This window comes from Chlamydomonas reinhardtii, chromosome 17 (assembly GCF_000002595.2).
Source record: "Chlamydomonas reinhardtii strain CC-503 cw92 mt+ chromosome 17, whole genome shotgun sequence".
In the NCBI taxonomy this organism is placed as follows: Eukaryota; Viridiplantae; Chlorophyta; class Chlorophyceae; order Chlamydomonadales; family Chlamydomonadaceae; genus Chlamydomonas; species Chlamydomonas reinhardtii.
Window position 1 is genome coordinate 2,862,454 of NC_057020.1, and position 13,127 is coordinate 2,875,580.

The following is a 13,127-nucleotide window of genomic DNA, read 5'->3' on the forward strand; positions in this document are numbered from 1 at the left end:
GAAACGTAGGACACCAAGAGAACAGTGTCCTGGGGGAAATTCTAACTTGCGTCTGGACCACTCCCAGAGATTTAAGCCCAAGGATTGATATCATGTCCCTATTGTATCAATAGCAAGTGAACGCGCCTAAAATTTGGGCAATGCTCATGTTCCATGTTCCGTGACTGGCGCAAGATGAGGGCCAGCTCGTTTCATCGGGGCCGCGCTTGGGTGCATTGCTCGCCAAGCTTATATGTATCATAATGATCATTTATGTCGTTTATGCCCGATTCGACGACAGAGCGTACCACTGACCTACCGCGCTCAGCGTGCACGCGTTATTTTTGTAATGTTATCTCTTTCCTCTACGGCATTACCATGTAGGAAGTCCTTGCAGAAAGAAGAGGAACAAAAGTTCGCCCAGCGCGTATGATTTCTCTGCTCGCGCTTCCAGCCTGGCCCAAAGCCGCGCTGCGGGAGCCCACGCGGCTAAATCTCAGCATTTACTGTTTTGATATCTTGTGCATAGGTGTACGCGCCAGAGATACCTAGTGAAAACGCCTTGCAGAGCTCTGGTCGCCGAGGATTGTAATGCGAGTCCGAGCGAAGACAGCCGGTATGCGCTCCCGCCGGGCCTCAGGGTCCGCAAGATAACGTTCTGGGGCGATACCGGGCGGCCGGCGCTCGCGCCTGGGGCTTGAGGCCAACATCCATGCTTTGAGAATGCGCGATACTCCGCCACAGCTTTGGGGGATGCCGCGCGACGTATTATAAGTCTAAGTTGTCATAGGTATTCGCCCGGCGCACTGCGGGCTCAGCCTGCCCACTTCCAGGGGGGGTCGGGACCAAATGTCGGTGGCAACCGACAGCTAACCGCCGAGTTGGACACCCCGAACCCCTGCTCTCCAGCGTCACCTATGTCCCATTGCACCTAGCTGCCGGTTCGCGTCTCATGCACACGCCGGCCCCGGCCGCCGGCCCCCAGCACGCGAATACTGCTGCAGTCACGACCAGCCGCAGCCGCCCATCACTTGGCAATGATGCATTCATGTACGGTACGTTGAAGGCCGGGCTGGCAGTAGCACGACCCGGCCATTCCCTCACTGCGCGGGCCCTCCCTCCGGCACGAAGCCCCACTTGAGCCAGGCCTTGAGTGGTGACATGTCCTCAGCGCCATAGTTTATGAACAGCTCCTGCGCGTGTGTTACCAGGGAGGTGGCGTGACGGCGATGGTGACGTGGTGGCGGCGGAAGAGTGGTGGCGGCGGTGCGGCAGTGGAGGATGAGCAGTGCAAGTATGTGCACGGTAAGCGGCAACACGCGGCGTCCGCGCAGGTACCACTGCACGCATGCATGCAGGGGCGTTCATGCACGCTCCCATGGCACGGCGCCCCGCCCTTCGCCACGGCCGTCTCCCCCCCCCCCCCGCTCATGAAGGCACAGGTCGCCGCCACAGGCCCCACCTGCCCAGCAGCCAGTGGCGCCAGCTCGCCGTCGCGAATGCTGGTCAGCGCAAACACCACCTGCGAGCACCGGCACCCACGTCAGCACCAGGAGGCATGTGACAGGGGACAGGGCGGACGGAGGAGCACGAGGAGCAAAAGCTCAATCCCCACACCATGGCGGCAGTCACCCAGTCGCACCCTCGTGCAGGTGCCCAAGACCTTGTGGTGCCAGTGCCAACCGACGCGCCCCTGACTCTCCCCACCCCGCCTTCCCCTCGGCACTCAGCTACCCCACGCCGTGCCTCCGACTCTGTTCCCCACTGCATATGCCGCAATCCAAAACGCCACGCCCGAGCTCCACCGCCACCTCCTACACACGGCAGCCGTGCCTGGAGCCCCAGGCTGCGTCCTGCCTAGCGCTGCCGCCTCCAGTAGTTCTTCTGCTACAAGCCATGAACCGCCGGCCTCAACCTCCCCCGCCGCACCTGGTCGTTGTGGTCCAGCATCATGAGCGGCGGCCGCACGCGCGGGTCGTGGTTGGCCATGTCCACGTACGGCAGCAGGCCGGAGGAGCGCCCGCTGCCCAGCGAGCGGGACACGACCTGCAGGGGGGCGGGCAGGGGGCGGGGGGCAGGGGGGGGGTCCAGGCATGACTGCTTGGAAGGAGGAGGTGACGGAACGGTGCGGCGTTGCACAGACTCCGTGGGATGGGGCAGTTGGATGGGTGGGTGGGAGGGGGCACGCGTGGATGGGGCCAGCCCCAGACAGCGGAGGATGGTGCAGTCAGGCAGCTGCATGCTGATGCCTACTCGGCGCCCCCTGACCCCCGCGACTGGTGCCCTGTGACCCCCCCGTGACTGGTGCCCTGTGACCCCTACGCCGCCCGCCCACCCACTCACCATGCCCAGCGCCCACAGCAGCCCCTCCCTGTCCACTCCAAGTGCCGCCGCCTCCCGGCCGCCCAGCACCTCCAGCGCCTCATCCGCCAGCCGCCCGTACCGCACTCGCGCCGCCGCCACCGCCGCGCCCCAGCTGCTGCGCCCCGTCGCCGCCGCCGCGGCAGCGGCGGCCGCCGCCGCCGCGCCATCCGCCGCCGCCGCCGCCGACTCCTCCCGCCAGCCGTCACGTTCCTCGTCCCAGTCGTCGAAGAGCGCTGACGGCGGCTCCGCCGCCGCCAGCGCCGCCGCCGCCTCGGCGGCCTCCGCCGCCGCCACTGCGGCGGCATGGCCCTGCTCCGCCGCCTGGTCCAGCGCCGCCGCCAGGGGGGCTCCGTGCAGCAGCCAGGGGTTGGGCGGCTCCAGGGGCAGTGTACGGATGTACGGCTGCCAGAAGGAATCGGCGCCCTTTGACCGCTCCACGGCTAGGAGGCAAGCCACCTGGGCGGCAGTTGCGGGCAGGGCGGAGGGCTGAGTTGCAGGCATAACTCGCCAGACGATGGCGATGATTGAACACAGGCCAGGTCATGCACAGACTTCCTGCGGATGACCAATTCGCACACACCGCGCCCATCCCCTTCCTCGCATCCGTGGCACCTGCGACCCCCCGCCTCTCTGTCCGCCCCCCAATGCTCGCCCCTCCACGGCACGGCCCGCTGCCGCCACACGCACCTGCTGCAGCTGCCCCAACTGCTCCTCAAACGCCCGCCGCCGCTGCTCCGCCGCCAGGTGCGGCGCCACCGCCGCCACCGCCGCGCCGTTGTTCAGGTGCAGGTGGCGTGGCACAACCACCAGACCAGACGAGCTGCCGGACTCAAGCGCCGCCAGACCAATGTCTGGCAGGGGTGTGGGCGGACAGGGAGCGGATGGTTGGTTGCGGCCGCGTGAGATGGAGCAGCCTCAGGTCCGCGCACTCTCACACCAGGCCAGGCCAGAAAGTCAGGCACGCCGGATGCATGGACCGCCCCCTTCCCCACCTCCCTCACCCGCCGCCAACTACAAACGACCGCCACCTAACCTTGCACCTGAGGCCCTTGTAGCCATTGGCGCCACCGCCACTCAGCTGCCAACGTTGCCAAGTTCCCACCATCCACCCGTAACCCCAAATCGTCCCGCCACCATCAACAGCTCAGGAACCACCGGCAGTAGGTGGGGTCTTGTACTTGCACCTCCGCCCCCGTCCCCGTCCCCGTCCCCGTCCCCGTCCCCGTCCCCGTCCCCGTCCCCGTCCCCGCCACCCCACTGCCTGCCCCATCCCGCGCCCCGCCCCCGGCCCTGCCGCGGCCTGCCTCACCCTCCGCCGCCACCAGGCCCCGCGAGCCGCACTGCGTTGCTGCGGTGATGACCAGTGCGGGGTGCACGTGACCGCCGTGTGCGGCCAACCAGTGCCGCAGCCCCTCGTCCTGCGACACCTGAGGCACCGGGGGGGGGCATGAGGGGTGGGGTGGGGGGGATGAGGGGTGGGGGGAATTAAGGGAAGGGCCGGGTGGGGCCAGGGCGCTGGGGAGCACTGGGCCGCACGTGCACGGCACGGCACGGCAAGCTACACCAATCCACACCAATCTAACCGGCAGCATACGTCACGTCGCCGCTCATCGACTCCAGCGCCATGGGCAGCAGAGCACGTGCCCGGCAGTCCACGACGTGTGCTGCATGTACCGCACACGCACCTCGTCGCTGCTGCGTGCAAAAGGGGCGCGTGGCGCTGCGGCTGCTGCGCTGGCTGGCGCAGGGCGGTCATGGTTGTGCCGTAAAAGGGTTTGCGGGGCCGCGGCCGGCGGTTGCGGTCGGGGGCAGCCCAGGAGGGCACCCTGCGACGCCGGGGGCCCTGCGGGGTTGTGTCAAAACGCCTCCTCCGCCGTCACCGTTTCGGCATGTCCGAGCGACGTAATGCTATGCATGAGCCTTAGAGAGCACCCTAAGACGCTGGTTGAGCCAAGCCAGGCAAGCCGCACGGCGCCCTGCACAGTTGCCGCCACAGGCCCCAAGCTCACCGCATAGTCCGCGTCGACCAGCTCTTAAACCGTTCATTATGTTACGAGTATGGACTACTGTTAGCCCAAAGGGCTACGATGCAAGCAGATTGGTCAACTTTGCCCGGTGAACACATTGCGCTCCTTGCGTCACGGTTGTATCAAGCAAGCTCCTTAATGAATAACCTCTAAAAACAAAGGTCTCAGAAACTGGACATCATGATGCATGCACTCGCTTTGCCCTGGCGTTTTACGGCACTAGCCTTGCAGTATTATTTGTATTAAACTCGAGCAAATTGTAGCCTACTTAATTCAGGCTCCTCAAAGCGGGTGCAAGAGTGTTTTCCCCCCCAGACACACAAGTGGCTAAACCGGGCCCGCTTTGGGGTCGCACTGGTTTGCATTACGTCGCTCGAGCTGCACCTTTACCTTGACTGCCTAGTCTCCGCCTTGGTCTCCATATTTGGCTTGTCTAGCACACATCCGCCCGTGCACACTAATAGTGTTGTCCTGCGCTCGCATTCGCGAGCCGCTCGGCGAGCAAAGACAGGATGAGATTCCTAGAAAAGATGAAAAGTTTCTTAAAGAGCCATAAAGACCTCGAGGACGACGTCACAAGCGATGCGGCGGTGCATGTCCGCCCGGCCTCAGCGTCGGTTCCTCGCGTGAAGCCGCCCGGCAATGACGTCAAACCCAAGACGGTCAACGGACTGGCGTCTCCGGTCTCTGCGTCGCCGATGCTATGGCGCGTGGACTCGTCACACCTCGCTGCACAAACCCGCATTGACAGGTGGGCGTTGGGCGTAGCAGAGGGGGGGCCTGCTGGGCTGGGGTGGGCCTGCAGCTTTGTGTGCACCCCATGTACAGCGGGTAATCTTAGCCAGGACTGGACAGCTGAACAGGCCTGTTGGCTGGCTTAAATCAGCCAAACTTGGGCAGGGAGATTGCCTCAAGGGCGCACGTGTGTGTGGCAGGATATGGTGTGCGATGGGACAGGGTTACGGCAGGTTGGTGAAGTCCCGTTGGATGCATCTGATTCCCAGACCCCACCAGATGGTACGAAAGTTGGCAGGATACGGTAGCGATGTGGCAGTGGGCCCTGCAGTAACCCCAACCCCACATTCCAACCCCACATCCCCCATGTGAACCCGTCACACCCGGCTGCGCAAACCAGGGTTGAATCCATCACGCGCGTCACGTCGCCACACAGCCGATTTGAGACGACGATCATCGAGCGGCAAGGCAGCCGGGTGGTGCTCCAAGGCGTAAAGACGATGAAGCCAGACTCGGACGACGAGGGAGAGGACGACACGGGAGGCTCTTCATCAGCTGAGCCCTCCGCACCGCACTCTGGCCACGCCCAACCAGTAGCACACGCCGGCTCCCGCCCCTGCACACCCTCCCAAGCCGCCGCCGGCAGCCCCGGCTCCAGTGCCTTGCGCTTCGTCAACGTTGCCGCCCAAGGCGCCGGCGGCCCGGCACCTCCAGGCGCCCTGCCAGCCGTGGCGCCGCTATCCCCTCGTGCCCCCGCCGCTCCGGCTCTCGGTGGTGGTGGCGGTGGTGGTGGCGGCGGTCCTGCCGGCGCCATGCCTGCCAGCTTCCGCCGCGCGCCCAACCGCGTGGCCTCGCTGCCCATGCTGCTGGACGGCGGCATGCCATGTGCGCCCCGACCGCTGGTGGAGGCGGAGGGGCTGCCCGAGCCCGAGCACGCAGGCCCGCAGGTGGGTGTCGGCACGTGTGTTGCAGAGCACAAGGAAAACCAATACGCGCTGGAAAGTGTATGCACTGCGTGTGTGAGTGTGTGTGTGTGTTAAAAAACGAAACGAAAGCCCGCCCAAAGACGCGACGGAGTTACTTACCGATACCCACCATTTTACCGAGCGTCGCGTGACTGTGTGTGTGTGTGTGTGTGTAACGCGGGTTCCCGTTCCTGATAACTTCGAAGGGCCTTTTTCCCGTCGTTACAGTGTGTGTATATATATGTGTGTGTATATGTGTGTGTGTGTGTGTGTGTGTGTGTGTGTGTGTGTGTGTGTGTGTGTGTGTGTGTGTGTGTGTGTGTGTGTGTGTGTACGCGCAACGTGTGTAGTCTGGGATGGGTACACGGAGGGTGCTTAGGAGGTTGTTGGGCGCGAGGTGATGTGGAGTACCGCACACCTATAGTCCGTACCGCGCTGACTCAGGGCAGTCCGCCGAGCTGCCGCCCCTTGCCGCCCGCAGCGTCCGACCCGTCGAAACTCCCACCATAATCTGCTCCCGAAACCAGACCCAGCCCGCGTAACCTGACGCCTGCACACCAGCAGCCCACCAACCTGACAGCTGACACACCTGGAATCACGCTCTTCCTGATCCTCCCAAACGCTGCTGTTACAGGAGCCCGAGAAGCGCGTGCGGCGGCCGCCAAAGCGCAGTGAGTCCCTCAAGTACCTACTGCACCTGGACCAGTACAGGTGGGCAGCGGATCCGAGTGGCAACAGAGCGCACAAGGGAGGGAAACGCGTGCTGAGTGCGTGTTTATGTGACACAAGAGCAGGGTTTTTCGCGCGGGAGAAGCCTTGGGTTGTCGGCACTGTCAAGCGACGCACATGCCGGATGGGAGTGGGGTCTGCCATCTTACATACGGCGTAGTGCGCCCTGGGTACGGCAGCCGGATGTGTGGTGTACGACCCACCCCTCTAAAACACCCACTGCTTTGCCGTAACCCGGACCACCACAGCTTCAACCCGGACGTGTCTGTCAGCGAGGCGCGCGAGGTGGCGGCGGGCGCCGTCACCATCACCCCGCAGGGGCGGCTGGAGGTGAGAGGGGCAGTGGATTAGTTCTTTCCAATCCCAAATGAATCATTGCCAACCCAGAACCGTGAGGGTTTAGAGGGTCTGCGCGAGGGGCCTGCGGGGCGAGCGGGAGGGGGAGAGGCTGCACGTGGGGCCCCGCGGCACCGGTGCATGGGGCTGGGCCAAATGGGGGGACATCGGTGCGGCAGCGGCAGCGGCCTGAGAAAGGGTCTAAGATGCGGTCACACAGCGAGGAGTGACATTAGGATCGGGGCCGCACGGTCACTCGCTGTTACCCTTTACTAACACATACACAAACAGGTGCATAGCACGCAAACCGCTTCATGTTCTGACTCGGCAACTCTCTTTATGCACGCCTTCGCACGGCCACGCACGCCTCAACCCCGCGCACAGGACATCATCAACACCAACGGCACCACCACCTCCATCCTGGCGGTGTCCTCCGCGCTGCCGCACCGCATGCGGCGCCCCCGCTGGAGCCTAGACGACTACCAGCTACTCAAGCAGCTGCACAAGGGATACGCCTCAGACGTGTACCAGGTGCGACGGAGGCGGCTGGGCGGCGGGAGGAGGGCGGCTGGGGGTTGGGCGGCTGGGGCGTGGCTGCGTTGGGTTGGGTTAGCCGTCCGTGAAAGACGGAGGAAGTTGTTCACAAGCTTGTAGTGCCGACGTGCAGTGGGAACAGTGGACAGTACGCCGGGATGCGGGGGCGCTGGAGGGGCAGCCGGGGGCGCGGCGGGCGGAGCACGATGGAGCAGGGGGGGGGTGAGCTTCAGGGTTGCTGCGAGTGTCAGGATGGCTTTGGGGGGGCTGCAGCTGCAGCGAGCTGATTGGTAGACGTGGGAGGTGCGTGGATGGAGGAGGGGGGGCCTTCAGGTGGCCTGGCGTAGCCCCTGACACCACCACCCTCGCCGCGGAGTCCCCAATGTGTGGTGTTGCTAAGCTTGCGGACATGGGTTTGACCGACCTCGCCCGCCGGCCACGACCACACCGCCGCCTCACACACATCGCGGCGCCGGCCACCCACCCACATGCAGGCCCGCTGCAAGGTGACTGGCGAGGTCGTGGGGCTCAAGGTGTACAAGCTGGCGGGGCAGGGCGACATCCAGCGCATGCAGCTCTACCGCGAGATCAAGCTGCACGCGGGGCTGCGCCACTCCAACGTGGTGCAGTACTACGCCTGCTTCCTGGTGCGTGGGGGCGTGTGGGCGTGTGTGGGCGTGTGGGCGTGCGGGCGTGGGCGTGGGTGTGGGCGTGGGCGTGGGCGGGGACGGGGACGGGGGGAGGCAGCGGGAGGCGGTTGGGAGCAGCGGGGCGGTGGAGGCTAAAAGAACCAAACGCAAAACCATGGGGTGTTCCACAATACCCGGAGACCTGGGGTGACAAGACGCATCGGGGTGGGGTGGGGGCCAGGCGGCGGGTGGTGGCGATGGCGCCCTCCACCTCTACCAGCCTCGTTCTCACTGGCATGCGCGCCTTTCCCTGAACTTCCGGCCCCCCACAGGAGCAGAACCGTGTGGTGCTTGTGGTGGAGTTCTGCACGGGCGGCGACCTGCTGCGCCTCATGTACAAGTGCGGCGGGCGGCTGCTGGAGCGCCAGGCTGTCAACATGGTGCTGCAGCCCTTCCTCACAGCGCTGCACTACCTGCACACACAGGGCATCGTGCACCGGTGGGCGCGGGGAGCGCATGGGGGGGAGGGGCGCAGGGGGGAGGGCAGCTGGGGGGAGGGGCCGGGACTCGGGCAGTTTTGGGGGGGGCCGGGACTCGGGCAGTTGGGGGGAGGGGGCGAAGGGAGGGAAGGGAAGAGGCGGCAGGGGCAGTAAATGCTGACTGCTTACTGCTGCGGGGCGCGGGAGGGAGAGGGAGGGAAGGCAGGCTCAAACGGCTCAGTGCTGACTGCTGCCAGACAACCGACAAACTGCCGCGTCTGGTTCCCGCCAACCGCTCATTCGGTTTGGTCTGGCCTCGCACTGTCTCATTGACATCCCTCAGTGACATCAAGCCGGAGAACGTGTTGTTCGCGGAGGGGAAGATCCTGAAGCTGGCGGACTTCGGGCTGGCCATCAGCCTCAAGGAGGAGAGGGCCAACACGCGCGCGGGTGCGTGTGTGCCACCGTGCATCCAGTGGGATGGAGGAAGCACGCGGCGGGGGAGAGGGGCGGGAGTTTGGGGGTTGCAGGGTTGGGGTTGGGGGGCGGCCGGCACGTTTGGTTGCCGCGTGGGTCCGGGCAGGATGTTGGTGGGCGGTGACAGGGGCATGCGCCGTGCGCCTGCATGCATGCGCGATGGTGTTGGCCTGCGCCGGTCTCTTGTGGTGCGTCCCGTCCCTCCTTCACTCTGCAATGCCCCCCTTTTGGTAACGACTCAGTCTGCAGTCTTCAGTGCATCCTGTACCGCTTCTCCAAACATCCTTGCAACCCCCCTGCCCCGCCGCTGTCACACAGGCACGCTTGACTACATGGCGCCTGAGGGTGAGCAGCTGGGGCCTGTAGGGGTGTGGGGGTGTAGGGGCCTGGGGGGTGTAGGGGCCTGGGGGGGTGTAGGGGCCTGGGGGCTGTAGGGGTGTAGGGGTGGGGACAGGCGCAAGGGCCTTTGCATGGGCCGCACTGACTGCGCACACAGGGGCCCTGGGCAGCTGTAGTGGCCCGGGCGCGCCAGGTCGAGAGGACCCTTCCTTTCGATCCCCCAGCTCTCGTGTTTCCCCGCCACTTACGAGCACCAAACATCGCAGCACGCCTCCTGCCTTGCCCTCGCCACTCCTGACCACCACCCCTGTCACCTGCTGTGCGTGCAGTGCTTCGCTGCCCCACAAAGAAGACGCCCGATGAGAACAAGGAGAACCCGCAGAGCGCGCACTACCACCAGTCCGTGGACGCGTGGGCGGTGCGTGGGGGCACACCAGTGGGGGAGGGGGGCGGGGCCACGGAGGAGGGAGGAGGATGGGGGGGCTATGCGCCCGGTCCAGACGGTACGGGGCGTGGCGGCGTGGCGGTCGGGTTACGGATTATGGATCTGAACAGGACATTGCTGGGGAAGGGGGTACCAGGCATCGTGGTTAGCCAGCCACAGTCCCTGACGACACAATCCCTGGCCATCACGTGTGCATGTGCAGGTGGGCGTGTTCGCCTACGAGCTGATTGTGGGCGCGCCGCCGTTCAAGGCGGCGCAGATGATTGACACGGCGCGCAACATCATCCACGCCAACGTGTCATTCCCCGACGCCGTGTCGGACCTAGCCCGGGACTTCATCTCGCGCGCACTGCACAAGGTGCGTGCGCATGCGGCGGTGTGCTGTGGCTGCACTTGGATGCGACAGCAGTTGCTTGCACACGGTGTCGCACGTGCCCCGCAGCTTGACTCTGGAAGCGCGGGCGTGGAGGCGGCGGCCGGCGTTGGCCAGGGCTGGGAATGGGTCTAATCTGCTGGGGCGAAGGACTCAGCACACGGATCACGCACGAACTCTGGTGCGTTATGCACGCCCGCCGGCGCCCTCTGCCGCCGCCTGACACCGCCCCGCACACCGGCGATGCTTGCACCTGTTTCTTTTACAGGACGCCGCTGAGCGGCTTACGGTGCTGGAGATGCTGCACCACCCCTGGATCACCATGTTCCAGCGCCGCAGCTCGGTGCGCATCGTGTACACGCGCTCCAACTCGCTCATGGAGCTCATGCCGCCCACCGCCGACGGCCGGCAGCTGCAGCAGGGCGGCGGTGGCAGCAGCCGCCGCCGCTTCGAGGACCCGCCGATCCCGGACGACGGCCGCGGCAGCGGCGGCAGCAGCAGCCACGGCGGGCACAGCGGCGCCAGCAGTGGCGCGGTGCCGGTCTCGCCACACGCGGGTGCGGTGCGCCGCGCGTCGCGGCTTGGCAAGGTGCCGTCGGGCCATGCACCGCATCCCATCGCGGCGGCCGGAGCCGGAGGCGGAGGCGGCAGCGCTCCCCACTCGGGCTCGCACCCGGCGGTGTACGGCGGGGGCGGCGGTGCCAGCGGCAGCACAGGCACGGCCCTGTGCCCCACTGGCGCGGCGGCGCATCACAGCGCGGAAAGCGGCGTGGCAGGCTCGGCGGCCGAAGGCTCGCGGGTGGCGCGTCTGCTGCTGCAGCAGCAGTACGGGCTGTAGCTATAGCAGCAGGTCGTGATGGCAGGAGCAGTGAGCGGCGCATGGGGAGAGGCGCAGGCGGTGGCAGGGCGCGCCGGGAAGCACTGGCGAGGTGTGACGCTGCAGGCCTGGTCGTCTGCGTGTCAGTCCACAGCGTGCCCTGGGGTGCGATATTTTTGCTGCTGCGGGTTACTGGTACTGTCGCAGAGATCTTGCGCAGGCGCAAATTCGGCGGATTCTTCTTTACTCGCAGAACTGTTGATAAGGGGGTGTTCAGGGCACAGCGCTCACTGACAACATTCATTAGGATTGCCTTGACAAGAAAAGGTGGCTCTCGCCCTCGAGGGAAAAGTGGGCTGTCCACGCCACGTTGGTGCAATGTCTGGATCGGATTGCCTTGAAACAATGAATGGACGGGCAACTGCTGTTGCGGTTGCAATCAAGCTAGGCCCAAATTGGCCGTTCGGGTCCGATCTGGTGGGTATGGGGGTGGTTGCACAGCGCTGCAAGTGCGCTGAGCTTCAAGACGTTCGTCGCATCGCATGCAGATGCAAACGGCGCGGCGGCAGCGGCAGTGGTGGGCGCCCCTGGCGTGGGCGGGTTGTCGGCGTCGGCAAAAGGAGTCACGAAGCACTCAGCTTGACACGTCATGTGTGTATGTGGAAGTGTTGATGACACTTCATAAGTGTACATGCGAATGAGTCGATGTGGCTCCGCGGGGTCGGCCGGTCAGTGTGAGACGGCGGCGTGGGGGGGGGCTTGTGGGGACTGGGGTTGGTGCGGGCCGGGGCGTCACCACGCACCCGCACCTCGCGCCCCACGTGCTTCAAGTGCTGCTCGCTCAGCTGGTGGTCGTTCACGTGTGGCGCGCATGTGGGAACGTGTATGGGGGGTTGGTTTGAGTTCGGGGATTCTGAAGTTACTGAGTTTACAGAGGCGGGGTGGGTGGCTAGGGGCGTGTACATCCGATGCGCGGGCGGGGGGTTGAATGCAGGGCTGAGCAGCGCCCGTTGGAGGCGCTGCAAGCACACTACATACCTGTGATGAATGCGCATGAGGTCTCGTAGTGTCCCCTAGGCGGCTTGCGCGCCCCAAAGGACTTGTTCTTTGAGTGCCGTTGTCAGTGCTGTTGTACTTCGGCCCATTTGCTTGCCTTTATCCAATTTAGCTATGATGTGAAGCAGCACGGATTTCCTTATGAGCTGTTCAGTGATTACTTCGCTTGGGTTGCTGAAGCCAGAGACTGCAGGGGAGTTGGGCTTCTGTTGGGCCCGGTTGCTATCCGAATTCCAACGCAAAATGCATGCAGCCCAACCTTGATGTGGTGAATGATGATGGCCTACGTCGTCTGGTAGCGGCTACGCCCGTCTTTGTGGCCGGTTTACGGGCTCGGTAAGAGAGTCTGGGCCGACTCCTCAGCATGACGGTGCGAGACGGCGACAAACACACGCTTGGCAGTTTGCGAACGACACGTGATCTGCATGCATAACGTAGTGACTACGGCCCCAGACAGGGGTTCATTGTTCTTCGCATGGCCGCGTGTCCGTATTTATTACAGTTGGACTAGACTGAGGGATGTCGCAACGAATGCAGCATGCAGTCCTGCAGGGCAGTGCTCCGTTTTATTTCGGCAAGTTTAATGGCAGCTGGGCGGCAGGGAGTGTGTGGTCCTGGGATTGCCGGCGCCAAGTAAGAGTGTGCTGGATGGTAGCTGGTGCGTGATGGTAGCTGGTGGCAGCATCCAGCAGCATCTCTGTGGCGGTGTGACTCACTTCTGTTGCGTCGCGGGCATCGCAGCCCGTTCAAGTTCGAGTAGGCTTTTGGGCGTGGGCATGTTCTGTTGCGTGTACCAGTAGGCTGACTGGATCCGGGTGATGTGTAACCCAATTGCTCCGACAC

General features: G+C 64.6%; 2 protein-coding genes across 2 annotated transcripts; one reads left to right on the forward strand and one right to left on the reverse strand.

Moving 5' to 3' along the window:
• Positions 1–692: 692 nt before the first annotated feature.
• Positions 693–4,498, reverse strand: CHLRE_17g719400v5 (uncharacterized protein). Its single transcript, XM_043072226.1, has 8 exons — positions 4,353–4,498; positions 4,029–4,186; positions 3,653–3,770; positions 3,031–3,194; positions 2,323–2,799; positions 1,909–2,025; positions 1,442–1,501; positions 693–1,172 (listed from the first exon to the last, which is right to left on the reverse strand). The coding sequence occupies exons 1-8, from the start codon at positions 4,387–4,389 to the stop codon at positions 1,080–1,082; spliced, it is 1,224 nt and encodes a 407-aa protein (XP_042914685.1). The 5' UTR covers positions 4,390–4,498; the 3' UTR covers positions 693–1,079.
• A 140-nt stretch (positions 4,499–4,638) lies between these two features.
• CHLRE_17g719450v5 (uncharacterized protein) lies at positions 4,639–13,126 on the forward strand. The gene is made up of 12 exons (XM_043072227.1): positions 4,639–5,121; positions 5,506–6,052; positions 6,705–6,781; positions 7,048–7,129; positions 7,520–7,666; positions 8,164–8,316; positions 8,631–8,797; positions 9,121–9,227; positions 9,573–9,599; positions 9,923–10,011; positions 10,241–10,396; positions 10,680–13,126. The coding sequence occupies exons 1-12, from the start codon at positions 4,901–4,903 to the stop codon at positions 11,247–11,249; spliced, it is 2,343 nt and encodes a 780-aa protein (XP_042914686.1). The 5' UTR covers positions 4,639–4,900; the 3' UTR covers positions 11,250–13,126.
• Position 13,127: the final 1 nt, after the last annotated feature.

Excerpts from the sequence above, each read along its gene's own strand:
- CHLRE_17g719400v5 (XM_043072226.1), bottom strand. The coding sequence starts at position 4,389 with ATGAACGGTTTAAGAGCTGGTCGACGCGGACTATGCG. Across the intron at positions 3,771-4,028 it reads TTGCACGCAGCAGCGACGAG|GTGTCGCAGGACGAGGGGCT; the intron begins GTGCGTGTGCGG and ends CCGGTGCCTCAG. Across the intron at positions 1,502-1,908 it reads TGCTGGACCACAACGACCAG|GTGGTGTTTGCGCTGACCAG; the intron begins GTGCGGCGGGGG and ends CGGTGCTCGCAG.
- CHLRE_17g719450v5 (XM_043072227.1), top strand. The coding sequence starts at position 4,901 with ATGAAAAGTTTCTTAAAGAGCCATAAAGACCTCGAGGACGACGTCACA. Across the intron at positions 7,130-7,519 it reads CCCCGCAGGGGCGGCTGGAG|GACATCATCAACACCAACGG; the intron begins GTGAGAGGGGCA and ends CCCCGCGCACAG. Across the intron at positions 7,667-8,163 it reads ACGCCTCAGACGTGTACCAG|GCCCGCTGCAAGGTGACTGG; the intron begins GTGCGACGGAGG and ends ACCCACATGCAG.